The sequence below is a fragment of the Hibiscus syriacus genome, unplaced genomic scaffold, assembly GCF_006381635.1.
Source record: "Hibiscus syriacus cultivar Baekdansim isolate YM2019G1 unplaced genomic scaffold, ASM638163v2 tig00110831_pilon, whole genome shotgun sequence".
Classification (NCBI taxonomy): domain Eukaryota; kingdom Viridiplantae; phylum Streptophyta; class Magnoliopsida; order Malvales; family Malvaceae; genus Hibiscus; species Hibiscus syriacus.
In genome coordinates, this window is record NW_024062882.1 from 1821318 (window position 1) to 1849018 (window position 27701).

The following is a 27701-nucleotide window of genomic DNA, read 5'->3' on the forward strand; positions in this document are numbered from 1 at the left end:
ATCACATGTTAAAGTGACTTATGGCCTGCAAGTTTATGCATTTGTTTTCTTTATCTTAATTTGCAGCAGCGTAGAGTGCTTTAATCTCTTCAACATCATCATAGCTGCCAAGGAAGACAGGAGATCGCTCATGTATCTTCCCCGGAACTAAATCAAGTGCCTGCAAATGCATGCAAAATCAACAACATATGAGGATTCCGTTGGCTTGTGAGTCGAACCGGCGCTCGACGAGTCAAAGGGTAAGGAACACGAGTTTTCTCGATCAAAAATGATTGAGGGAAGCAGATGCTGTCATATTACCCTTTGTTTTCCGTGAAAGCCTGACCTCCAGCCTGCTCCATCAGATATGACATTGGGAAGACTTCGTAAAGAAGACTGTATAGGAAGTTTGATTTATTGTTATCAAATGTTAGTGAGGGGATCAACCAAAATTGCAATGAAGAAATGAAGCTTTTGAGGCGATGTTGTACCGAAGCTTTCCGTTTGGACTTTTCTTATCTGCAGGGTACAAGAAGATACCGCCATAAAGCAGTGTCCGGTGAACATCTGCAACCATGCTGCAAAGGCAAATGCCATTAGTGTAATCTCAGGTTGAGTATAAAATGCATCACGTATCCGGATATAGGTCAAAATACTCAGGTCCGGTGCTCATGCTTCGAGTCCGAGTAACATAGCGAGCCTCATGGTAAATTTACCTTCCAATGTATCTAAGGGACCTTGGGGGTGAACCATCTGCAGGGAACTTGCAATTTTCCACAAACTTTGTAGTTGGCTCATCCCAATTCATGGCATTTCCTTCATTTACTGAATAAATCTTTCCCCTTTTCGGTATCTTGATATTAGGATGGGTTAGTATGAACTCGCCAAGAGACGGATCGAGTGTGAAACCATTGACGCCACTCCCGGTACTCAGCACTAGCTGCAAATCAAAAGCAAAGAACCTTTCTTTGTGTTCCAATTATCAAAACAAAATCAGTCTAAGTTGCTGTAAATGCTGATAGCGGTGCTTGTTTTTACCGTGCAGGAGCTTCCGTACATGCAATAACCGGCTGCTAAGAGGTTTTTTCCGGGTTGCAAAACATCATCGATCGTCGGATTGTCTTTATCTTTCACCAGATAAATCCCAAAAATCTGATCACAAGAGGTAAACATGCATGTTCACTATGCATAAACCAGTTTAGAGCAAAGGGCAAGCTAGCAAAGAGCAAGCTTACAGTTCCTATGGAAACACCACAGTCAATGTTTGAGGATCCATCCAATGGATCAAAAACAACAATGTATCTGCATAAACAAGCACCAAAATTTAGCCTAGAGTTCGTAACCGATACTCGACCACAATGATTAGGCATATCGGTGTCGGATTCTGCAAGTATCAAACCTTCCACGCTTCGATTGATCGACGAATATCGCCTCTTCGTCCTCCTCCGAAACCAGGATGCACTACACAAGATCACACATAAGATTATGCACTAATTTTCATTCAATCAAAGAGGTTAACAGACAGGTTTTAGGCTTACTGTTTGTCCACTGCTAATCAAAGCCTTAACAAAAACTTCATTCGAAAGCACGTCCAGCTTCTTCTGTTCTTCACCCTAAAACATTTGGGGGGGGATCTCAATTCATACAACAGAAGATCGATCGATAATGGAAGCCATTAACGATGAAGTTCATACCTGAACATTGGTCTCTCCTGCAAGTCCTAATAGTTTTGCAAGACCCGCCTGTACACACAGAACAATGATTTTGCCAGTGAAATTTGGTATCAGAACTACAAAAATAACAGATGATCACCATTAAAAAGTGCAAAAGGACCTTGCTAACAGAAGAGCAGACGAATTTGCAGCCAAGAACAATGTGATTGAGCAAGATGGTGAAATCGCCACGAGATTCAGGGTACTTGGTTTGCTCATTCAAGACATGGCGAGTGATGGTCATCAAATCAGTTCTATGAGCATCAGCTTCATGATCCATGGCAAACCCGTTTTCCCTCAACACAAAGCTCAAACCCTTTTCCCTCAAAATTCGATCAAAGCTTTCTTTTTGGGATCAAATGAAATTAAAAAAATAAAAGGATGAAGCTTGGATAACAAAGAACCCTTCTTCTTCTTTTGGATAATTAGAGAACCCTTCTTTTTGGAGAGAAGTGGGAGAATAAAGATATACACGTGTGTGTACATATAAAATCAAATCAACGACATATTGGATTTTGATTGGTTAATGAAGGATCAGAACGACACGTTTGAGCTATTTGATCACATGGCTGTGAGTCATCAATAATCAAAAGTCAGCTCTTGTTATTTTCACGGCCTATGCTGTTTCTAACGTTACAGGTCCTTGGCTTTTGACGGTGTAGGGTTTGAGAAATGAATAAGGGAGAGGATAAGTCAGTTAAAATCAGCTAAATAATTCACTCTGTTAAATTGATTTTGGTTAATTCGAATTTTGTTATTAAACTAAATATAATTTTAATAATTTAGTTTTACAGCTCAATTTTGGTTAAACAAATCAATATTTTCTAGGGTAAAGTATAGTAATGGTCACTGAACTTTTTTATAGCTTTCATTTAGGTCCTCCAACTTTTAAAACTTGCAATACATCTCTCCAACATTTATTCCGTTTGCAATATGGTCCCCGACGTTACACTGCCGTTATTATGTTTGCAATATGGTCACTGAACTTTTCAGGCGCTTGCATTTAGGTCCCCCAACTTTTAAAACTTGCAACACAGCCTTCAATTTCATTCTAAACACCAAATTCCTTTCGATATCGAATTTTCTTTAGAAAATAAACATGAAAATTTTATCTTAAATATTGCTATATCATAGTCTTATAAAATCAAAGCTTATAGATATAACCTACAAACTTATTATAAGAGAAATAAAAGAGAGAATAAACATTAGAAATTCAGATACTAAATAAAAAACCATGAAATTCCTTCCAAATAAAGTCAATAAGTTAATGAATAAAATAACAATTTCATCATGATAATCCCTAATAATTAATTAAGGATTATAGATCTTTATATTTAATGCGTACATGTTTATATTTGACTTGCACGTTTATGTATATGAACCTCATAAAATAGTATAGAATAAATGTATACTGTTGAATTTTATAAGCTAAACGTCCAGATTGCTTTTGTGTGCATGTTACAAGTTTCTTTATTCGCGATAGGTTATCAACATTAATGGAAGAGTCTCGATGAATCATTCGAGTACGATAAATGATTACTTAAGTGGGCATATAAATATTGAAATATTTTAGTTAAGTTTGTAAATTTATTTGTATATTTGTTTTCTTTCAAAAATAAAGGAGCATCGTTTTTTGTATAAACAATTTTTTAACTTGAAAAATTTATGGATGTTTAACATATTTCATCATATTTCATTCAACGGGTTAGTGTCTGGTTCAAACGACCATTACTTTTTTAATATAAAGAGACAAGTTTAAACATATGAATAATAATGTGATCATTATGTAACTTTTAATAGTCGGAGACTTGATAAAACAAAACTCTTAAGATATCATTTTGTAACTTTTAATAGTTAGTGAGACTTTATAAAATAATATCATGTAATTAAAGGTCATTTATATATTTTAAGCATTTTTTAATTGACTTGTAAACTAGAAGTATTTTATATAAACAAACACAATAAAATAAGTAAATGCACCTTGAATAGATCTATCTCCTATGATTAAATAACTTTTATAAAGGAAATTTGAGATCGAAAAGGAATTTGGGGTTTAGAATGAAATTGAGAATTGTGTTGCAAGTTTTAAAAGTTGGGGGACTTAAATGCAAGTGCCTGAAAAGTTTAGTGACCATATTACAAACATACTAACGATAGTGTAACGTCGGGAACCATATTGCAAACGGAATAAATGTTGGAGAACTGTATTGCAAGTTTTAAAAGTTGGAGGACTTAAATGAAAAGTTTAGAAAAATTTAGTGACCATTACTATACTTTACCCTATTTTCTAATTATATTACAACTCAATTTTGGTTAGACTTACTCTTATTTTGATAACTCGTATATTAAATCATAAATGAAAAGGTATAATGATTGTCATGTGTACTGATGTAAATCTTTTTTATTGATATAACATTTATACGTCATTAAGTCATTTTTCTTTTATTTTATCTTCTTCTTTCAAATATTAAAATTTTATAATTTTATTATTGTCTCACATTGAGACTCCAATTATTATTTTTGATGTTTTCTCATATTACTCAAAATATTGATGATTTCACATCATTATGTCCTACCATTATATCAATTTTAAATTTTGCATAAAACACTTTAAAACTTAACCAAAATTCAAATCTTTTGAAATTCTAAACCATTCAGATATATAATATCCACTATTTGATCATCATGGAAACAAGATATAGAATTTGATTCCTTCTTTTCGGCCTTCATTTAGGATTTGAAAGAAGATACTTCGTCATCGAAAAATAAAATGAAATTAGAAACCAAGGATTTTTCATAAAAAAAAAGTTTTGGGACCATCTCATAATTTTTAAAAAAAAAATATTCAGTCATAACGCCGTCAAAATATTTAATGGCGAAGTGATCAAAATAAAAATAAATCGAAAGTGCAGTGAGTAAACTGAAAAATATAATTCTTAGTTACCAAGTTAAGAGAGAAGAATGATGAACTTTGTAGTTTACCCTATTTTGACATGTATTGGTAATTTAGCCCCGTCCACGTTCTAGTCCTATCTGCGTGGCCTTTTGATCTTTGGAGACCTTGAACACTGTTTACAACTTGGCTAAACCTTCCATCAGTTCAAATCGGCGGCTCCTCTTAGCAATCGAGCACCGATACATCAGACCAGCAGCTCAAAATGCTATAAATTCATAACGAGAGAGAACCAAGACAAGGTCAAGTAAGCAAGCAGCAATGGTTATCTCTCTTCAACTTGGACTCACCCTTTCTTTAGCAATCAATAGTTTGATCCAAAAACCATAACTTTCTCCCCTCTCGATCGTGTTTTCATGGGAACAACAGAGCTTACCCAAGCACTCCTCAAAAACACCAAAAACCCAAAGCTAGCATGGCAACTCTTCAAGCGGATTCAATCGTCACAGCCCAATCCCTCTGTTCTTTCATCAGTACCCACCATTGCCCGTATACTTATCCGTTCCAAAATGCTCCTAGAAATCGATCAACTTCACCTCCTCCTCTTATCCTCACAGTCCCAACAAAATCCCCTCCGCTCCCTCATTTCCATTGTCAATCTCTTAGCTAAATCGGGTTTCTTTGATAAAGCCTTTTCCCAGTTCCAGTCCATCAGAACAAACTTCCCTCAAAACCCGCCTTCCATTTGTTCGTACAATGTTCTCTTTGGATGTTGTATTAAAGAAAGACGCTCCGATTGTGTGCTTTGGTTGTATAAAGATATGGTCGTTGCCGGTGTTTCTCCACAGACTTATACTTTCAATCTTTTGATTTTTGGGTTGTGTGATTTGGGTCATTTGGATGTCGCCCGAGAATTGTTTGACAAAATGCCTGAGAAAGGTTGCCTGCCTAATGAGTTTAGTTTTGGCATTTTGGTTCGGGGTATTGCAGATTCGGCCTTGTTTATAAAGGAGTGGAGCTTTTGGATGAGATGAAAGGTCTAGGATTTTGCCAAATAGAGTTGTGTATAATACATTGATTTCGAGTTATTGTAAGGAAGGTAAAACTGATGATGCTGAGAAATTAGTAGAAAGAATGAGAGAGGATGGTTTGTTTCCTGATGTAGTTACATTCAATGCTAGAATATCCGCTCTTTGTAAAGCGGGTCAAGTTCTCGAAGCATCAAGGATTTTTAGAGATATGCAAATAGATGAAGCATTGGGACTACCTCGGCCTAATGTTATAACCTATAATCTGATGCTTGAGGGGTTCTGTAAGCAAGGGATGCTGGTGGAAGCAAAGAACTTGGTTGAGTCAATGGAGAAAAATGGTGATTTGATGAACTTGGAGAGTTATAATATTTGGTTGTTGGGGTTGCTAAGAAATGGAAAGTTGGTAGAGGCTCAACTGGTACTTAAAGACATGGTAAATAAAGGTGTAGAACCTAATATTTACTCGTACAACATTGTGATGGATGGTCTTTGCAAGAATGGGATGCTTTCTGACGCAAGAATGGTGATGAGTTTTATCATAAGGAATGGTCTTTCTCCTGATACAATAACTTACAGCACTTTACTACATGGCTACTGTTGTAAAGGGAAGTTATCCAAAGCAACTGATATTCTAAATGAGATGATGAGAAATGGTTGTATCCCTAATACTTATACTTGCAATATTTTGCTGCATAGCTTGTGGAAAGAGGGGAAGATATTAGAGGCGGAAGAGTTATTGCGAAAGATGAATGAAAAAGGTTATGGTGTGGATATTGTGACCTGCAATATTGTAATTGATGGTTTGTGTAAAAGTAGGAAGTTGGAAAAAGCTATGGAAATCGCCGATGAGATGTGGACACATGGAAGTGCTGCTCTAGGTAACCTTGGAAACTCATTTATTGGCCTAGTTGATGATGTTAGCCGTAGCATGAAATGTACTCCTGACTTAGTTACGTATTCTATCATAATTAGTGCTCTATGCAAGGCTGGAAGGATAGATGAGGCTAAAAAGAAATTCAAAGAGATGATGGGTAAAAACTTGCAACCCGATGTGGTTATTTTTGATACCTTCATCCATATTTTCTGTAAAGTAGGAAAGATCTCTTCTGCATTTCGAGTTCTCAAAGACATGGAGAAAAAAGGGTGTAATAAGAGCATACAGACTTATAATTCACTGATACTTGGCCTCGGAAGTAAAAGTCAAATATTTGAGATATGGACTAGTCGATGAGATGAGAGAAAGAGGGATTACTCCTAATGTTTGCACCTATAATAATATTATTCGATCTCTTTGCAAAAATGGGAAAATCCAGGACACTTCGTCTATCTTGGATGATATGCTGCAGATGGGTATAAACCCTAATATTTCTTCCTTCAGGATGCTAATAGAAGCTTTCTGCAAGGCATGTGATTTGGAGCAGCGAATGAGTTATTCGAGATTGCTTTAAGTATATGTGGCCAGAAGGAAGCCTTATATAGTTTAATGTTCAATGAGTTGCTTGCCGGAGGGCAAGTGTCAGAAGCTAAAGTGGTCTTTGAAGCTGCGTTAGATAGATCTTTTCATCTGGGCAATTTCCTTTATAAGGATCTTATTGAAAGCTTTGTAAAGATGGGAAGTTAGAGGAAGCTAGTGGTATTTTGCACAAGTTGATTATCAAAGGATACAGATTTGATCCTGCATCATTCATGCCAGTGATTGATGACTTGGGTAAACGAGGAAACAAGCACGAGGCTGATGAACTTGCAGAGAAGATGTTGGAGATGGCTTCAGATGGTAGAGTGGAAAACAAGATATCTCGAAAAGCAAAGGAATCAATCCACAGAAAAGGAACAAAGTATGGTGGAGATGACTGGCAAACTATAGTGCACAAGTATGGCTAAAATATTAGTTCTGTTTTTCTGGATTTTTTCTTCTTTGGCTTTGTTGATCTTTGGAATGTTTAGTGCTACATGGTAATTGTCAAATATAGATGGTTAACTATAGCCTTTCCTTGAAAAAGAAAAAAGTATAACAAATAATTATATGTATTAAAATCACATTTATTATATAATAGTTTTTAGTCCTATGCATCCATAAAGATATTTGCTTTCGTAGTTTTTACCACACACCTTCATGTATTTTAGTATCGGAACATTCAGCTGCCAATAAAGCCTTTGTTGTCCATGGTATTATTTGTTTTCTTTTATCAGTGCAGTTGATTGTCCTTTGTATATTGTTTCGTGTAACTGACATGTTTTCGATTTAATATTCTTTCACAGGGATGACGGAAGTGAAATCGCTTTGAAATCCCTTAAGCGGTACAGAAAGGTTGGGGTCAAGGAAGTATACCGAGTTTGCAGTCCCAGAAAAGTAAGCTTCTTGATTACTGGTGAAGTTGGTGGTTATGTTCCCATTTCTCTAAAGATATGTGTGGAAGCTACTGATGATTAACCAAGGATTAATTGCCATTCATGGAGGATTTCCTATGACGTGCACTTGTGAAAAATATTCATTTTAATTTTGTAAGCTTTGAAAGTCATGGATGAAGGCAAATGATGCGGAGTAAGTTGTGGTGTGCTTATTGATTTCAGTAAATTGTCTGCGCTTGTGAAGCAACTGCCTAATTGCACCTTGTTTCCGTATTTCTGCAGACGGATAGCAAACTAGTCGGTCAGCAAGCTGGTTTAGATTTTCTCCGTAGAGTAAAAAGGGTTGCGCAACACAACTTGGGCCAAAAGCTAAACCTTGCGTGCGGCAGTCTCACTACCGAATGGTGGTCTCACCGTTTCACCAAGTTTATAAGGCCATCATGAAAACTCATGTCCAAAATCAAGCTTTTAGTTAGTTCACACAATGGAAAACATTTACAGAGCATTCAACATGGAACTATGTCGGAACATTTACAGAATCTTGTCTCGGGTGGCAGCGATGTAGTGGAATGCAGTCTGGGAGGGTGAAGTGTGATTGTCATGTAAGCATTGCATCGAGTGAGAGGAACATGCGCGATGTTTTCTCGAGCAGGTCAGCTTTGTTGAGTATTCGAAGGAAATTGTTTTTCTCAGAGGTTTGATGGGGTGGCTCTACTTCTAAACAGCCTTGTTCTTAGTGTTGCAGCTCTGCTGTGTGTTCTGTTTTGAGTAAACCCTGTCTTTACACTTTTGAGTTAAATTAAAGACATTCAGATTTGAATATTTGCTGGACTTCACAGAACCAATAAGCATTTCGTTGACAACCTGAATGATTACAAGACCTTGACAATGCAGCAGAATGCTGCCTTAACAAAACAAAGTTGCAAATCACAGGAACATGCATTATTCATCCGTGGAAGAAAATAAGAAAGACAGACTCCAATCCTACACCCTTAGACAGATAAGCTGTCTACCTCACTCAGATTCTATGGAAGTCCTCGTCCTCCTCTTTGGAATAAAGGGTGACCAAAGCATCCATCCTCGACCGAGCGAAACGCCTCCACCCAGACCCGCTGATGCAGTACACGTCGACTTTCATTCTTGCGTTCAAACTCCCACCAGCCGGACCTGTCCGTGACCGTAAAAACTTAAAACGATTCGACCACTGGGGAGTGTGGTTACGATCACGAAAACTCCACCTTGCTTCATGGTGTGCTGCTAGGTTAACTTCCAATGCTGCCATGTCTTCAACTCCGCAAATACAACTCTGGTTTTGTCCCTTAAACTGAGAAATCAGATGACTGTAATGTGACTGCATTTTTCAAACATCCCATTCTGCATTTTATAGCAGAACAAGGTCTGCTTAATCGAGCGAAGAACGAAGAAACATGTATATATACATGTATGTATATGGTTTGAAAATGGATATCGTCTCGAGGGAAGGTTAAAGAGTTCCTGACATGGTTCCTGGTCGAATGTTTTCGAGCGTTGTTCCTGCACACGGTGTAAAGTTTAGAAATTTGTTGGTTTTGGTCATCGCGAGAACTAAAATGGGAATGCTCTGTTTAATGGATAAATTTGGTCTCAGGTCAAACAGCGAGTTTCAAGATTTTGGATGTTGGGGGGAGAAAACTATTCGACATCGTTCCGACTCCATGCTCTGTTTTAAGATTTTGAATGTTTCTAATTTGTTTGTTTTTGGTGTTTGCGAGAAGTAACTCATCATTTTGTTATAATAAATATTGCGCGGCTTTTTCTCTCTACAAAAGTACTAATTATACCCTTTAACCCAAAATCAAACGAAAAGAAAACTTAGGGACTAACTTAAGAAATATTACAAAGATCAGGGACCTAACACATCTTTATCCCAAAATCAAATTACCATCACTCTCTTAAAAAAAAAAAGCAAATTACCATCACGGCTAAAATGGTCGGCGAGCGTGCTGGTTTGAAATTTCCTCTGTTGCGCAACAAAAGTTGGACCACAAGCTAAAATTTGAGTGCGGCAAGTGTCGCAAATGAGTCGAGTTTAGATCGAGTATTATAGGGGCAGAGATTTAAAGAGACTCCGAACTTCGTAAATTTTTTTATGTTCGATAGATTAAAATTTTAGTTCACTTATAAATAAGTACTCGAATTAAAAAATATAAGAATTTATTAAATATTTAATCAAATAGGGGTCGAACTAAAGAAATATAATCTAATGTTCTCAATTTTTTGGTCTAATAACAATTTAGGTATTTTAAGTTTAAATATTAGATAGATTAGATATTGTCTTCTAAATTTAAGTTTAAATACCTATTAAGCTATTATTTTTCTTAAGTTCCTGTATAAAATTGAGAATTAGTTGCTCAAGATATGCAGTTATATTTCAGTCTTCTGAGTTCCTAGTTTGAAGAAATCGGTGAAAGTTAATCTCACAACACACCATAAAGCAAGGTGGAGGTTCCTTGATCGTAGCCATACACTCTCTGGTGGTCGAAACTTTTTAAAGGTCACCGAGAGGTTCGATTGGTGGAAGTATGAACGCAAGAATGAAGGAAACAATATGTACTGCATCAGCGGCTCTGAGTGGCAGAATTTCGTTCGACCGAGGATGAACACTATGTTCACCCTTTATTCGAGAGACGACGATGACGACTTCCACAGAATTCGAGTGAGCAGATAGCTTTATGAATGTCTAGGCATTAATGTCCGATCTCTTATTTGTGTAATGGTGGAGCATTGAAGTATGTTTCTGGTTTGCATCTTTGTTCATCAGGGAGCAATATTTCTTTTGCTGCTTCATTGTTAAGGTCTTGTAATCGTGAAGTTATAATGAACATTGATTCAATGTATGTGATTGTATAATGTTGTTATGTTTATGATTAGAGTTAATTTCACTATATAGCCTCAAACTACGACTCATTCTAGATTAGCCCTCAAACTTTGAGTATTTTATTTCCATTTCAAAACTATGACTCTCATCCTAAATTAGTCCCAAAGTTTTGAACAATCTGAATCTATCCTAATTCTATATTGATCCCCAAACTTTTAAATGTTCTACTTTTATTTATAAACTTTTGAATGATTTTTTTTGGGGGGGGGGGAGTTATTGAAATGTTCAAAAGTTTGGAGATTAATTTAGAATGAGGTCATAGTTTAATGTTTAAGAGTTTAAGGATCAATTTAAAATGAGGATCATAGTTAGAGGATGCATAGTACAATTTACTCTTATAAGTATTATAATAATAATAAATAAAATTTAAATCGAATCAAAATTTTATATATACAATTATATAGAATTAAAGTTTGTGTATACAATTATGTAATTAATAAAAGTTCATGTATAGTTTTAAGGATCATCTTTAGAAAGATACCGAGTTGAGAAAAAATGACAATTTTAAGGACTAGATATGTACTTAAGCCAAAATCAAAGTTAAAGAGCGAGCATAGCGTTGGCACGTGGTCGCAAACCTACCATTAAATGTGTGATTTCTTTGGTTAAAAAAAAGAAAAACTATGTAATTGTACGTCAACCAACAACAACAACAACAACAAAACCCAATTCCCATATGTATGGGGTAAGGGGGAGGTAGGTAGTAGGCTGCCCCCAACGCCAGGTTGAGAATAGCTTCCGTGAAAGACCTCCGGCAGTCAGAAAATTAAAAATATAGATAAAATGCAATGCATGTATAAATAATTACATAAATACATAGCTAAACAATATTCATAAGCAGTAATTAATATCATATGTGCTTCTGTAATGGGGAGTAATCCCTACAAAATAATCCCTGCGAAAGAATCTCTGCATATAGACAGAAACCTAAGACTCGGCTAAATTTAACAGAGGAAACATGATGAGAATGATACACATGAGACAACGATAGCAAGCCCAGTTCTAATCTTTCATAAATACCAATAACAGAAAAGTATAAAAAGTAAAGTCATGGAAATTACTACAAATGCATTTAAAGAAGACAAAGATGATACACCCTATAGATGTGACCCACTACTCGATACCCTAGTCTTAAGCCTCCATAATTCCTATCATAGGTCATGTCTTCGGTAAGGCCTAAATCCATCAAATCAGATCTCAAGCAGTCATCCCACTTCCGCCTTGGTCGTCATTTCCTTCTGGCACCGTCGACTGTAATCGACTCTACCCTCCTGACCGCATCCGACGGTAGTCGCCTAAGGACGTGCCCAAACCACCGTAGTCTTCCCTCCCTCATTTTTTCGGAAACAGACACCACCTAAGGACATCCTAATAGCAGAGTTTGTCGTCATATCCCACAGAGTCCTACCACATGTCCATCAAAGCATTCTCATTTCTGCGGCTCTATCCTCCTTACGTGATCCTTCTTGGGTGCCCAACATTCTGATCCATACAACAGCGCTGGTCTTATTGCCATTCTATAAAATTTTCCCTTAAGTTTTAGAGGCACCTTCTTGTCACACAAAACTCCAGTAGCGGCCCTCCACTTTAGCCATCCCGCCTTTATACGGTGTGTAACGTCATCATCTACACCCCCATCTTTATGTATCATAGACCCTAAGTACTTGAAACAATCCTTTGAGGGAAGAACGTGTCCTTCTATGCATACTTCTACATCTTCATCATTTTGGTTCCCACTGAAGTTTGAACATAAATACTCTGTCTTTTCAATATTGATCCTTAAACCTTTTCTTCCAAAGCAGTCTTCCAGGTAGCCAGTCTGCTATTCAACTCAGATTTTGTTTCAGCCACTAAGACAATGTCGTCAGCGAAAAGCATACACCAAGGTACACGTCTGGTGTCGCACAATAGATGTCGTCCATAATCAAGGCGAAGCTGTAAGGGCTAAGAGCCGACCCCTGGTGGAGTCCGATTTCCACCGGGAATGCCTCGGTGTCGCCAACTGTAGTCCTGACGTAAGTAGTAGATCTACAGTACATATCACGAATCGCGGATATAAGCAGTTGGTATCGTCTCGTTTCCAAAGTCTTCCAGATCGTATCGCGAGGAACGCTATCATAAGCCTTCTCAAGGTCAATGAACGCCATGTGAAGATCTCTAGACTTTTCCCTATATTTCTCCATAAGCCGTCGAAGTAGATGAATCGCCTCCGTGGTAGACCTGTTTGGCATAAAGCCAAATTGGTTTTCCGAAACCCTAGTGACTTGTCTCAACCTAGCCTCTATCACCCTTTCCCATAGCTTCATGGTATGGCTGAGTAGTTTATACCTCTGTAGTTACCACAACGTTGGGGATCTCCTTTATTTTTATAAATTGGTATCACCGTAGACTCTCTCCACTCCTCTAGCATCTTGGCAGTCTCTAAAATAATATTAAAGATGTTGGTCAACCACTTAACTCCCTCATCTCCTAGGGCTAACCACACAGTGATAGGAATTTGATCAGGACCGACAGCTTTCTCCCTTCCCATCTTTCTAAGAGCCATTTTGACTTCCTCAAACCCAATCCTACTTGTAGGGCAGTCATTGGCCGTAGTATGATGGTCGGCTGACCCACAACGATATATCTCTACATGGAGAGGCACCGTCATTAAATAAGCCAAAGAAGTAACTACCCAAACCCTCTTAATATCCTGTTCTTCGTTAAAAGAACACCATTGTTGTCCTAATAAACCTAATGTTACCTAGATCCTTTTTCCTAATCTCCCTAGATTTTGCAAGTCTGAAGATGCCATTTGTCATTCCTTAGTGTCTAATCTCTTGTACATTTCCTCATATGCCTTATCCTTTGCTTTAGCTACCGTTTTCTTGGCTTCCGCTTTGCTCCTGGTATCTTTGTTTAGCTCCCGACCTTCTTCGTCGTCATTGCATTGAAGAAACTCCTTGAAGCAGTTTGTTTTGTCTCCACCTTAGATGGACTTCGTCGTTCCACCACCACAATTCTTTATGTTCCTTGGCCTTCCCCGTCGACAACCCAAGGGTGTTTTTGCCCACCTCTCTGATGGAATTTGCCATATTTTTTCATAACATATCTGCGTTATTTGAGTTTGTAGTTTCAAAACCTGTATTAGACAAAAGCTTACTCCTAAAGTCATCAGTTGTCGCTCCATGTAAGTTCTTCCAGAGGATCCTAGGTTTACCCAGTTTAGCCCTTTAGCCCTCCTATGAGTGCTTCGCCCGTGGGTACGCGAACACCAAAACCAACAATTGTGTTGTGATGCACATGCCTCTTCAGGGAACCCTTTTCCTAATAAATCATCACGTGCGATAGTCAAATATACGATTAAAAAATATATATTATTAATTTTTTATTATTTAAATAATAAAATTAATAAAAAATTATCGAAAATATTATTATTTTTATCAGTTTTGTTATTACCGAACGTTTTATAAATTTTGTTATTTTTCTATCGATTTTATTATTGTTGGGTACTATACCGGAATATTAAAAAACATTAATATTTTAGGTAAAAATAATAATATTTTAGGTAATTTTTACCATTTGTTTTATTTAAATAATATCAAAACCGATAATATAATTTTTAGTTTTATATTAAGGGTGTCACACTATAGAACTTTCCATTTTCCTCCTTTTTAGCATAGATTAAGGTAACCGCTTTAGTTTTCAATTTTTGTAAAATCAAATTTGTCTACAATTATAAATTAAAAATATAAATTTTCAATTGATCAAATAGTTTAAAATAAAAATATATATTTTTAATTGAATTACTCATCCTAACACAAGATTATTTTTATCAAAGTGATTAACATCTCAAAAATTACAATTACCCTAAATATTTTAGGGGAGACCACTTCAGACATTACTGAATTTTGTCTACCGATTTATTTATATCCATGAATTTTTTTTTATTTTGTTACTTTAGTCAAAACTATAATTACTGCATAAATTCGATTTTTTTGGATTATTGATAGTATTATAAAAAGGTAATAGTTAATACGTGGCTTCCACGTAAGCAATAATATTCATGTCAGCAAAATTTAGATTATGTCATTTTAGAGTTGATTTTAAGTCCATATAGTATAAATAGGACCTAATAATTCAAATTAAAAGTATTAAAATATCAGTGATTAAAGTAGGAGTGAGAAAAAGTTGGGTGATGGAGTTGTAATTTGTCCTAATAACATTAATTGGCTTGGAAAGTCTTCATCGTCTCTCCCGCGAGCGAGCGAGCGATGCATCATATGCGTAGAGGGAAAAGGCAGCGCAAATTAATTATAATCAAAATCGAGAGAATGGGAATTCATTCGCACTGCCAAATGATGAGTTACGTAAACCCCAAAAACGAACAAATTAAAAACATTCACTCACAGTTACGAAACAGAGCATCGGAGTTCGAACAATTTCCAAAGATTTCCTCCATAATTTTACATCCATGTATATCTATATTTCCCACATCTAAAAGCTAAAACTCGCGCATTCGATGATGCATGCTCGCTGTTGAGCTGACCATGTTTATCCATTAAAACAGAGCATCGTCATTGTAGCTCTTGCGATGACCAAAACCAACAAATTACAAAACTTTACAGCGTACGCAAGAAACACTCTCGAAAACCTTCGACCTGGAACATGTCGGAAGGCTTTAACCTTCCCTCGCGACAATATCCATACCATATACATGCATACATTTTCTTTCTTTTCTTCGCTCGATTAAGCAGACATTGTTCTGCTATATTCAGAATGGGTTGTTTGAGAAATGCAATCATATTACAGTCTTCTGATTTCTCAGTTTGAGGACTAAACGAGAGTTGTATTTGCGGAGTTGAAGAAATGGCAGCAATCGGGGAAGTTAATCTCGCAGCACACCATGAGCAAGGTGGAGGTTTCGTGTTGTAGCCACACACCCCCGGTGGTCGAATCGTTTTAAAAGTCACGGGTCCAGCTGGTGGAAGTTTGAATGCAAGAACGAAAGAGACGATGTGTACTGCATAAGCGGGTCTGAGTGGAGGAGTTTCTCTGGGTCGAGGATGGATGCTTTGGTCACTCTTTATTCCAAAGAGGACGGCGAGGACTTCCACAGGATCCGAGTGAGGTAGACAGCTTATCTGTCAAAAGGTGTAGGATTGAAAGTCTGTATATCTTATTTCTTCCTGGATGAATAATGTATGTTTTCTGTGATTTACAACTTTGTTTGTTAAGGTAGGCAGCATTCTGCTGCATTGTCAAGGTCTCTTTTATGTTATCAACGAAATGCTTTTGGTTTTGCGAGTGGAACAAATATTCAAATCTGAATGTTTTTATTTAACCCAAAGCCGTTAAGGCATAGTATGTATGCAAAGCCATATATATCAAGTTCACTGGTACATATTTAGTGTTTACTTGAGTATTAACACGGCCAAAGCAAAGGAATCAGCCATCTATGCCCCATAATCTCTGTGGTTTGCCGAGGCACCAAGCCAATATCCACTAATCTTACACTTGACTGCCCTCCACTACATCGCTGCAAACACATTAGTAGCACTGCCACCCAAGACAACATCCTGTAAATGTTCCAAGTCGAGTATTAATGCTTGTAATCTTTTCGTATTTGCCATGCGTGAACTTACTAAAAGCTCGATTGGACCTTAGAGTTTTCATGATAGCTTCAAAAACTTGGTGCCGCACACAAATTTTAGCTTTTGTCCCAAATTGTTGCGCAACCCTTTTTACTCTACAGAGAAAATCTAAAATCAGATTGCTCGCCGACCAGTTTGCTAAACGTCTGCAGAAATACAGAAACAAGGTGCAATTAGACAGTCACTTGACATGCACAGACAATTTGCTGAAACTAATAAGAACATCGCAACTTATTCCGCTTGATTTGCCTGCATCCATGACTTGACGAGATTAAAATGAATATTCTGCACAAGCACGGCATAGGAAATCCTCCATTAATGGCAATTAATCCTTGGTTATTTATCAGTAACCTCCACACTTATCTTCAAACAATGGGAACTTAAACCACCAACTTCACCAGTAATCAAGAAGCTCATTTTTCTGGGAAGGCAAAATGGGTATACTTCCTTGATCCCAACCTTTCTGTACCCGCTTAAGGGATTTCAAAGCGATTCCACTTCCATCATCCCTAACCAGCAACCCAGTAAGTACATCTGTCTATTCCATTGATAACTGTATGTTTCACAATTATCACAACTCCAAGAAATGGGTCTCTACGATACGCAAGAGAATATCAGAGCACTACGAGCTACTGTCGGAAATGTCCATGCTGCGGTCGAGATGCTGCGGTCGAGAGACTTCGGGGAAATCCCGGGCAGTAATACCTTAAGATTTCATGCTTTCTTTAAATTTGACCAAGGAACACTCTCTCATGTAAGATTTGTTGATATTGGCTTGATGCCTTGGCAAACCACAGCGATTATGGGACATAGATTGCTGATTCCTTGTTTTGTCCGTGTTTAGTAAGCAAGTGAACACGATAATATTACACTCGAGAACTCGAAGTTGTTGACACAGGCTTATGCATACATACTTTGGATCATTTCATATTTGGGACTTTGCTTACACTTTAAATTGTTTTTCTGATCTATTTTTAAAGAACTTTAAACGGATGCTTCATACTTTGTGATCTTTGTTCTTCCTTTGTGTGTGTGGAATCTTACGGGAGATTTAACTCCCATAACCCGTATTCGACCCGAATACGAGTCCGAAATATCACATCGACCTATTAAATCATTTAATTATATAAAATAAAGGAAAATTCAGATTTAATTTAAATATACTGAATAATTTACATATATCAACTCAAAAAGTTTACAAAAACTATTTAGAGCTTACACAATTTCATCTTTTAAGTACATGTCAACGTTATATATACATAGTACAACAAAGAGACATACTGATAAATTTCTTCTGATCTGATCTTAAATGATGCTATGATGTCTCTGCTACCTATCTTCTTTTTGATACTTCGGATCTTACGTGTGAAACAACAAGCTAGTCACAGACTTAGTGAGACGTATAAATGAATAATGGAAACTTTCATACCTAACAATGCATGTACATTAATACGATAATATCATACAAAATCATATATCAATTCTTTCATACTCATATACAATCATTTTCATTATTATCAATCTTATCACTAGTCCTTATAATTATATACTATTATACGTAATATTCGTAATCATCATATTATATATTAACCAAGCAATACATACAAATTATGTAATTCATTTCACATAACATGTCACATATATATCACATACAGTGTATTTGTTTATTTCTTTATTAGCCCGTGTATACTTCTGAGAACTAAAGATATGTGAGTACATAGAGGTTGTGCACATATGCTGTCACCACAGCTCGTATATATTCTCACTAGGGGCATATAGAATTTGTCCCGAAGGACCACGTAGAAATATCCCGAAGGACCACATATATGTCCCGACGGACACATAGATGTCCCGACTCTCAAACAATTAGAATATCTTCCAATTTAACTATGAAAGCTTAAGTATCCACCTCATCCACTAAGAAGACTTAACAACCTTATAGCAATAACTCATAATAGTTACTGCCAAAATCCCAGTAGGGCAAGTTTACTCTCTTGCCTTACTAATATCTCAAAACTTTTGGAATTCTTTATCAATCGCTTTAAGTGTAATTCATCATGACATGGTAGGAGAAATCAATCCATTAAAAAAATTACCTTCGAAAGATAACTCTATCAAGTCCATTATAAATCAACACTTTTAATCTTTACCAGGCAATTGCTGTCTAAAAATACGACTCACCCTCGCCTTCAAGCCTAAAGGGTTAGGCGTACACGTCACTTAAGATCAATTGTAGCAGAATGTTTCATCCTTTCCTCAATACTCTACTTATGCATAAACCAGGGTTTTCCTTAATCCAACATTGACACTTCATATTGTGCCAAAGCATCAACTTATTTAGACTAAACAGGAGGATGATGGTTAACATCATTACTATCACTATTAACATATTTTTGGACCTTTTGCTTGATCACGTTCTTCAAACCCTCGAATACACACATCTTTTTCATACACTATATTTATTTACCTCCATAAGTAAGGAGTGACATCAATCGAACCTTATAATCACCAAATTAGTAACAATGACTTCTTAGTGGCATGTATATACTTTTTAACACAAAACAAGCTCGGTTTAGTCCTAGAATCGGCTAAACCTGTAGCTTTGATGCCAATAAATGTAACACCCATAACCCGTATACGCGAACCAATACAAGTTACAGATGTCACATCAGAAATTCAAAACATTTCTTTAATTAAACTGAGAAAATTTTGTTTTTTTTCAAACATCTCAAGTTTCATAACTTGAACAATTATTATAAAATAATTATTCAAAGAAAAATAATAATATTTATTCATACTATTAATTATATTTAATACTAACTATTTTAAGAAATTGCAGACATTTCATTATTGTATGCATGCCAAATAAGACTTTTAGAACACAGTAGGATGTCATCATTGTTACATGTAAATATTTCCTTGGTGATTGATGCCAAACTATGCTCCTTACTCGTTTTCCTCCTTTTTCTTACGCGTAAAAATCATCACACGCTAAGTATACACTTAGTGAGGCTTATATTTTGACTTGTATATAATGTCAAATGAGTGCAATGCATGCATAACATTATACATGGATGTCTTATACATCCTTGTAGGACTTGCGATAAGCCTACCTTGTTTATATTGACGTGATATTTTTGTCATTTATCATATATTTGACATATTCTAATATGTCAAATTTTGAATATAAACGCATTGTTGTTTATTGCGAATTCTATTTCGGGTATGAACTGCCTAATGTTAAATTATGATAATATACTTTGTCATGGATAAAAAAATAGACTATATGCCCAAGTAAGTCATTGAGGGACTTTGTATAGTTGACATGCCATAGAGTATAACAGCTACATGTTTATATTAGCATTGGTGTGTAAGGACACTAAGTACAGGTGGTGGGCATGACCTTATGTGTCATATCCGGATTAGAACTAGTGTAAACCTAGTGTAGGTGGTGGGCACGACCCTACGTATCATATCCGGATTAAAACTAGAGCGTAAGCTTAGTGTATGTTTAGCACTACGATGCATATATTTGACTCGAATACTAGGGTTCTCTGGGTTTAAATTGGGTTATGATTTATTGGTTAATAAATGATAAACAAGCAAATAAGCTTACGAACTTATGGAAAAATGACAAATATATGGTAAGAAACTTGATATTCAGTTTATCATGTTATATGGTAACATGATTGAAATACATGTAAAATGATCATATTGCATTGAATATGGTATTCATTTAAATTCATGAGGTGCATTACTTTAAATATTCATATGATTGTCTCACTAAGTGTATACTTAGCGTGTGATGATTTTTACGCGTAGGAAAATGAGTAAGGAGCAAAGTTTGGCATCAATCACCAAGGAAATATTTACATGTAACAATGATGACATCCTACTGTGTTCTAAAATTCTTAGATGACATGTATACGAGAATGAAATGTCTGCAATTTCTTAAAATAGTAATATTAACTATAATTAATAGTATGAATAAATTTATGATTTTTCTCTGAATAATTATTTTATATAATTACAAGTTATGAAAATTGATATGTTGAAAAAAAAACAAAATTTTTCTCATTCATTTAAATAAATGTTTTGAATTTCTGATGTGATATCTGTAACTTGTATTGGTTCGGATATACGGGTTATGAGTGTAACAAATAATGTAGTTTGATTTCAATTGTCTTAAAACACACACACACACGGTTATTATAACTGAACCAGTTCTTCTTTCTGGAGCGAAGAAAGAGAAGAAATGCATATTGATTACATGGTTTGAAATGGCGAGAGGTTAGAAGTACCGACATTGTTCCAGGTCGACTGTTTTCGAGTGTTTTATTGCGTAAGCTGTAAAGTTTTGCAATTTGTTGGTTTGGTCATCGCGAGAGCTAAAACGGCTTCATGGATAAGGTTGGTCAGGTCAAACACCGGGCAATGCATCATTCGACTGCGCGAGTTCTATATTTGGTTGCAAATATTGAAATGTAAAGATGGATATTTTGGGGAGAAAAGGACTTGAAAATCTTTCCAACTCCGATGCTATGTCTTGTGGATGTTTCTAATTTTCGTTTTTTGGGGTTTGCGAGAACCAAGTCATCATTTGATAGTGCGAATGAATTCCCATTCTCTCGATTTTGTTTTTAATTAAAATTGCGCTGCCTTCTTTCTCTCTCTCTCCCCACAGATAATCCTGGCATCGCTCGCTCGAGACGATGAGCCAGGCTTTCCCGAGCCAACTAATTACTATTAGGGAAAATTACAAAATCCATGGCCCAAATGTCTTCTCACTCTTATTTTAGTCATTACTATTTTACAATTTTTAATTTAATCATTAGCTTTTTGAATTACTAGGTCCTGTTTTTATTATACGGACTTAAAATCAATAACACTAGAATGACATATTCTAAAATTTGCTTACATGGAAGCCACGTGTTAACTGTGTTAATTTCTCTCTCTTTTCTCGTGTGACCACCAATAGATATTTTTTAAATCATATTTTTTATAGATATTTTTGATTGATCCTTTGGCGTAATTTTTCTTTTAGCTATCTTCCATTTTTCTGTGTTGATTCTTTTAACCTCTAATTTACTTTTTTTTAAATTCTTTATTCTAGATATTTTTAATAAAATTTGAATTATATACTCATTTATTACTACAAAATATTTGTGTAACTTTAATTTCTGTGGGTACAGTATTTTAGTGTTTACTTGCTTATTAAACACGGCCAAAGCACGGAATCAGCCATCCATGCCCCCATAATCTCTGTGGTTTGCCGAGGCACCAAGCCAATAACCACTAATCTTACACTTGACTGCCCTCCACTACATCGCTGCAAACACATTGGTAGCTCTGCCACCCAAGACAACGTTCTATAAATGCTTGTAATCTTTTGGTGTTTGCCATTGCGTGAACCAACTAAAAGCTTGATGTTGGATGTTAGAGTTTTTATGATGGCTTCAAAACCTTGGTCAAACAGCGCGAGACCGTCGTTCGATGGTGAGACTGCCACATGCGAGTTTTAGCTTGATCTTGATAGACGTCTACGAGTAGTCCGAGGATGAATGCTATATGGGGAATTTTCAGAATGTTTTTCTAAGGGTGCATGATTGAAGTCTATCTTCTTTTCTTTCATAGATAAATAATGTACGTTTCTGTGATTTGCAACCATGTAAAGGCAGCATTCTTCTTTTGCTTCCGTGCATTGTTAAGTCTGTTTTTATCTGTAATTTTTGAGGTTATCAATGAAATGTTTTTGGCTCATTAACCATCCAAGAGAATTCAAAACAATATATATATACACACACATACATATATGTCATATGATTATGCATGAGAAATCTCCAGTAAGATTCCACACACACAATCAAAGTACAAACAAAAATCACAAAGTATGAAGCATCCGTTTAAAGTTCTTTAAAATTAGAAAAGAACAACAATTCAAAGTGCATGTACATAAGCAAAGTACCAAATATGAAATGATCCAAAGTATGTACGCATAAGCCTATATCAACAACTTTGAGTTCTCGAGTGTAATATTATCGTGTTCACTTGCTTACTAAACACGGATAAAACAAGGAATCAGCAATCTATGTCCCATAATCTCTGTGGTTTGCCAAGGCACCAAGCCAATATCAACAAATCTTACATGGGAGAGTGTTCCTTGGTCAAATTTAAAGAAAGCATGAAATCTCAAGGTATTACTGCCCGGGATTTCCCAGAAGTCTGTCGACCGCAGCATGGACATTTCCGGCAGTAGCTCGTAGTGCCCTGATATTCCCTTGCGTGTCATTGAAACCCATTTCTTGGAGTTGTGATAATTGTGTAGCATACAGTTCTTCTGGGGGAACTGGTATTCCAATGAAGATGCCATTAGTAGTGACACAAAAGTGCAACAAATCTAATAAAGCCAAAGCCTACGTAAACATATAATAAGAATGCTAACCATCAGGTTGGTTGGGAAAACCAAGGCCACCAGCACCTAGTCCACCAAACATATTCATCAGCAAGTCCAGATTAGCAGCTCCCGGTGCCGCTGAAAATACAATCGAACAAAACGAAGGGTAAAAACATAAAAACGGTAGAAAGAGCTGGTAAAGGAAGATGGCACAGCAAACTAGAGAAAGCCCTGGGTTGCAATTGTTTTAATCTGTACCTGTAGTACCACCGGTCTGTGCTGGATCCCTGTAAGAAAGCCAAATGAGGTTAAAAAAGAAATGATAATCATCACTCCTTCTGTAATCATGTGCTGCCCAAATTGCTATTTGAATCTAGTTTTTTAAATCCCTCATATTGTCCAATCGAAACCAATAATTACAGAAGAAAGGTACAAGATATCTATCTTCAATCAAGGAACCAGATAGGGTTTAAAACGGTTTAGAAAGAATTTTGATATTTGTAACCACAGCGTGTAAAAATCGTAGGCCAACCTAGAAAGCAAGAGAAGTAAAAGGCATTTCAGGTTTTAGTTATCAATGGAATAGACAGATGTACTATCACTTACTGGGTTGCTTGTTGTCGATTGAGAGACGCTAGGGACTGTTGTAAAGCTAGCATTTGCTGCAAGAAATAATAGGGAAAAGGGGAAAGGTGAACATAGGTGACTTCACTGTCAAAACAGTACTTAAAAAAAGAGCAAATAATCTGATATTATAAAGTGAGGTAGCCCTAGCATGCCCATAAGACTGTATCAGCCACAGGCGAGCTTAAATAGAGATATATTGATGCAAAACCATCGTTGTTTAAGCTTTTAGCATTTACCAAGAGAGAATTCAGCGATACTTATGTCATAGAATACCTGCATTGTCTCAGGGGAAAACATCTGACGAAGTACGTCTGGGTTTTGCATCATTTCTCTCAATTGAGGATTCAAATCAAACATACTACGTAGTTGGGGGTTGAGATTCATAATCTAAATGTAAAAAAAAATAATTAACAAACCGAAAATAAGCAAAAGAAAATATCTTAACTGAAGTGTTCCCCGTAATACCTGATTCATATATTGGGGATTAGACATTATGCTCTGCATCATCTGTGATATTGCTGGGTTTTGCAATAACTGAGTCAACTGAGAAGCATCCGGCATTCCATTCACCATTGGAGGCAGATCTGGAAGTCCAAGGCTTCCCAGACCACCAACACCTGGTGTCCTGGAATCCGCGGCAGGATTTGGTCTTGCAGTAGCATTGGCCTGGGTCCCTCCTAACAATTTGCCGCACACATTAATTCATCAGGAAATCAAGATCTAAAACACAGATACAACAAATCCATTAAAAGAAAACAAAATATTTAGATGATCTAGTTTACTCAATATTGCCTTTAGTGCTGCAACCATGGTAAAACGGTGGACACTTCGGTTTAACTAACCATTCCATTTTCCCCCCTAATACAAAGGAATCTCTGTTTATATTGGAAAAACTCAAAACAAAAATGCAGAACTCACATGGACACCTTAGTATAGCATTCCGTTTTTAAACATTTTAGATATTGCAGTATTTTTTTTTTTGATAGGAAATATTGCAGTATTTTTCAAAAAAGGAAAAAAAAGATAATGCAGTAAAGGCAATATCAATTTCAAGTAGTGCTGAAATATGCAAGGCCACATCAATTTAGCTTTATGTGCAAAATTATCTACATAAGAAAGAATCACTCATCCATATTGCAAAACGTCAAAAAATAATAGTCCATAAGCATGCGACATTAAACAAGGGCAACAAATTGTAATTACACGAATCTCAATCAAACCATTCACCCGAAAACTGAATAAACTCAGAATAATGTTTTATTTTAAACATTGATCAAGTCTACATCATTAAAAAAAATACTTAGACCAACAACTTTCAGGATCATTCTTACATAATTTTCCTCATCAATCAGTAGCATTTGGAATTAGTTACCATTCATCTCAACAGCAAGGGCATTAAATTAAAAAAAAAAAGAAGCACATTGGAAAAATGAGTATTGCAAGAAAGAACGGAAGCTTCAATGAAGTCTGGAATACTTACCACCACCAACAGTGTTACTCCAAGGGTTAGGGAGAGGATTTGTGTTTGGGGAAGTCTGTCCTTGAGCAGTTTCAGAATTAGTCGAAGAAGTGTTAATAGGTGAGTTTCTAGCTTGAGGACCACCTTGATTACCCAATAAAGCAGCAAATGGGTTTGAACCCGGATTATTTCCATTATTTCCACCCATAGTTGTGGCATTCAAAAATGGCTCCTGAACATTTTCATACATACGCCTAAGCATGTTAAATCCCTCAGGAGAGGCTTCAATATTACTCATAGCTCTATCAGTGTTTCGCATCATTTCACGCATGAGTTCAGGGTTTCTTGCAGCTTCCAATGTTGCCGGAGAATGCTAGGATCATTGAGTACATGCCCAAGCTCAGGATTCCGGTCAATAATTTCACGCATTTGCGGATTGCTCATAATCAAACTGCGCATCAACTCGGGTTATTCATCAAACTTTGAATAGCAGGTGTATTCATTATTTCCTCATCATGTTGGGATTTTGAGTTAGCCGTTGCTGTACTTGTTCAAATTCAGGAAGTCCAGATCCAAACAAACCAAACCTCCTCCACCTCCTCCACCACCACACCAGTGAACCAAGTCCAGGGAATAAGGATGCTCCACCCAGCACCTTCATTCGACCAATACCCCGAGTTACCCAGGTGCAGTATTATCTGCTGCAACGTTCGTTGTAGCTGCAGGAGGAGGTGCAGATGAAGATGGGGCAAAACCACGGACCATGTGAACGGTATGATCAGCTTGCAAACCTTCAATAGGAAAATGGTCAAGTGATTAAACGGTGCTATTATAATTAATGCCTTTCAATTTCAATTTCAATGATCATGTCATGTCACAATCTTCAGTAAACCCAGGTTGTATATGTATATATATATATAGCCATCAAAACAGCTCAACAAAATCAATACCATGCCACCAAAATCAGCATATTCCCAAGTAAAAACCTAATTATCCATACTAAGAAAATCAAGCATTTTCCTCCTAGTTTCAAATCTTACGACCAGAACCATTTTCTTCTAGGAATCTCGCCGTTCTCTAACATTTTCTTATAATTTGATCAAAAAAGGAAATACCCAAAATAATATGAGGGGTAAAAAACATTTTCCCCCGTAAAGGCAATTAAAACATACCATAACTTTGAAGGGTTTGGTCGTCCTTCAAGATTCGCCCTTTATAAATCAATCGTTGCTGATCAGATGGGATATCGCAATTCTGAGCCAAAAGAGCTTTGAAAGTTCCAACGCTCGATTCGAGGCTGGTCCTCACCGTAAATTTTGTGCCGTTCGAGCAGCGGATATTAACCATCACTCCCTCTTCTTCTCCCCCTCCGTTGCCACCGAGTTGTGACTCACTCGAATTGCCTTCCTTACCCATATCCTCCCTCTCTCAGATCGATCAAAAACCCTAGAAAAAATAATTGAAAAATAATTTAAAAAATCGGAGCAATTTCTAAAAATGAATCGTATAAACAAAGGGGTATTTTTTGGACTTTGGATTTGGAGAAATTTGGGGATTCTAACAGAACAGAGCTTTCTTTGTTCGGGTTTGTGTGAGTGGCCATAATACCCATATTGTAGAAATGTTATTAGGATAAATTATGCTCTTCAGCACTTACCTTTGTCCATGTTTTCGTTTTCGTCACTCAACTTTAACATTTCTTAACTAAATCATAATTTTCAAATTACTTATATTTTAATCATTTAACTATTAAATAATTAATGGTTTTAAGATAAGTAATCTATTTTTCAAAAATCTTAAAAAGGCTCAAAAAATTATTTTTTTTGAAAAAACTTTTGAATGTTGCTAAAATCTAATTTTTCATATTTCTTTTGATTTTTTAACATGGGAGCATCTTTTTTTTCTAAATCCTAATGGTGAGAAGGTAGAGAAAGAGAAAAACTAAATATCGTGATTTAATGCTAATTGAATAATAGAGATTGTAAATCAATATCATTTTCCTTCGATCGTTGTCGAATTCACAAGTTTTAAAGAGATTTTAAAAAAACTCTACATTAACAAGGTAGTAAGAAATGAGGTAAATTCATCGATGTTTTCAATGATCAGATAAAAATATCAAAGAATGATGATTCTGACATCAATGTAACATAAGAATAAAACTCTTAAAATTTCATTTTTGTGAAGAGGAGATGAAATCAAAAGAAATGAATAACACGTGACCTTCACACTAGCATAAAATTTCCACATTAGCATAAACTGTCCATATCACTTATTTTTTATTTAACGATTGACTGACAAAACATGAAAAACTTAAAATTTGAGTGATCAAATTAAAAAAAAGTTAAATGGAGTGACAAAAATAAGAATATAGACACAATTAAATGATGAAAATCATAGTTTACCCTGATATTATTATTATAACAGGTTGTCAAATAAAGCCAGTAATGTCCTGCCACGTTTCACATAAATGGTACCATTAGCTTTTGGCATACTACAACCAAAGTACCTCGTTCACAATTTTATTTGGAAATATAAAACGCAAAATAACACCATTAGTACTGGCAGTAAAAATAAATAATAATTTTAAAAAAATAAAATCATAAATCGTGTCGTGGTATATTCATTGCCTTAGAAACGAATTCGTCTCGATGTGTGTAATCGTTGCAGTAGGCGGACCGTTCTCCCTAGGTTAACACGGCTCACCAAG

At 36.1% G+C, this 27701-nt stretch overlaps 1 protein-coding gene and 2 pseudogenes across 1 annotated transcript; 1 reads left to right on the forward strand and 2 right to left on the reverse strand.

The window, feature by feature from the left end:
- On the reverse strand, nt 1-2097 carry LOC120142716 (annotated as a pseudogene).
- A 2677-nt stretch (nt 2098-4774) lies between these two features.
- LOC120142706 (pentatricopeptide repeat-containing protein At2g17140-like) lies at nt 4775-8678 on the forward strand. The gene is given in 8 exon segments (XM_039157221.1): nt 4775-5559; nt 5562-5627; nt 5630-6830; nt 6832-7031; nt 7034-7210; nt 7213-7486; nt 7875-7912; nt 7915-8678. Coding segments are annotated over 8 exon segments (2589 nt in total). The 5' UTR covers nt 4775-5000; the 3' UTR covers nt 7989-8678.
- Nucleotides 8679-14290: 5612 nt separating this feature from the next.
- LOC120142926 lies at nt 14291-26547 on the reverse strand (annotated as a pseudogene).
- Nucleotides 26548-27701: the final 1154 nt, after the last annotated feature.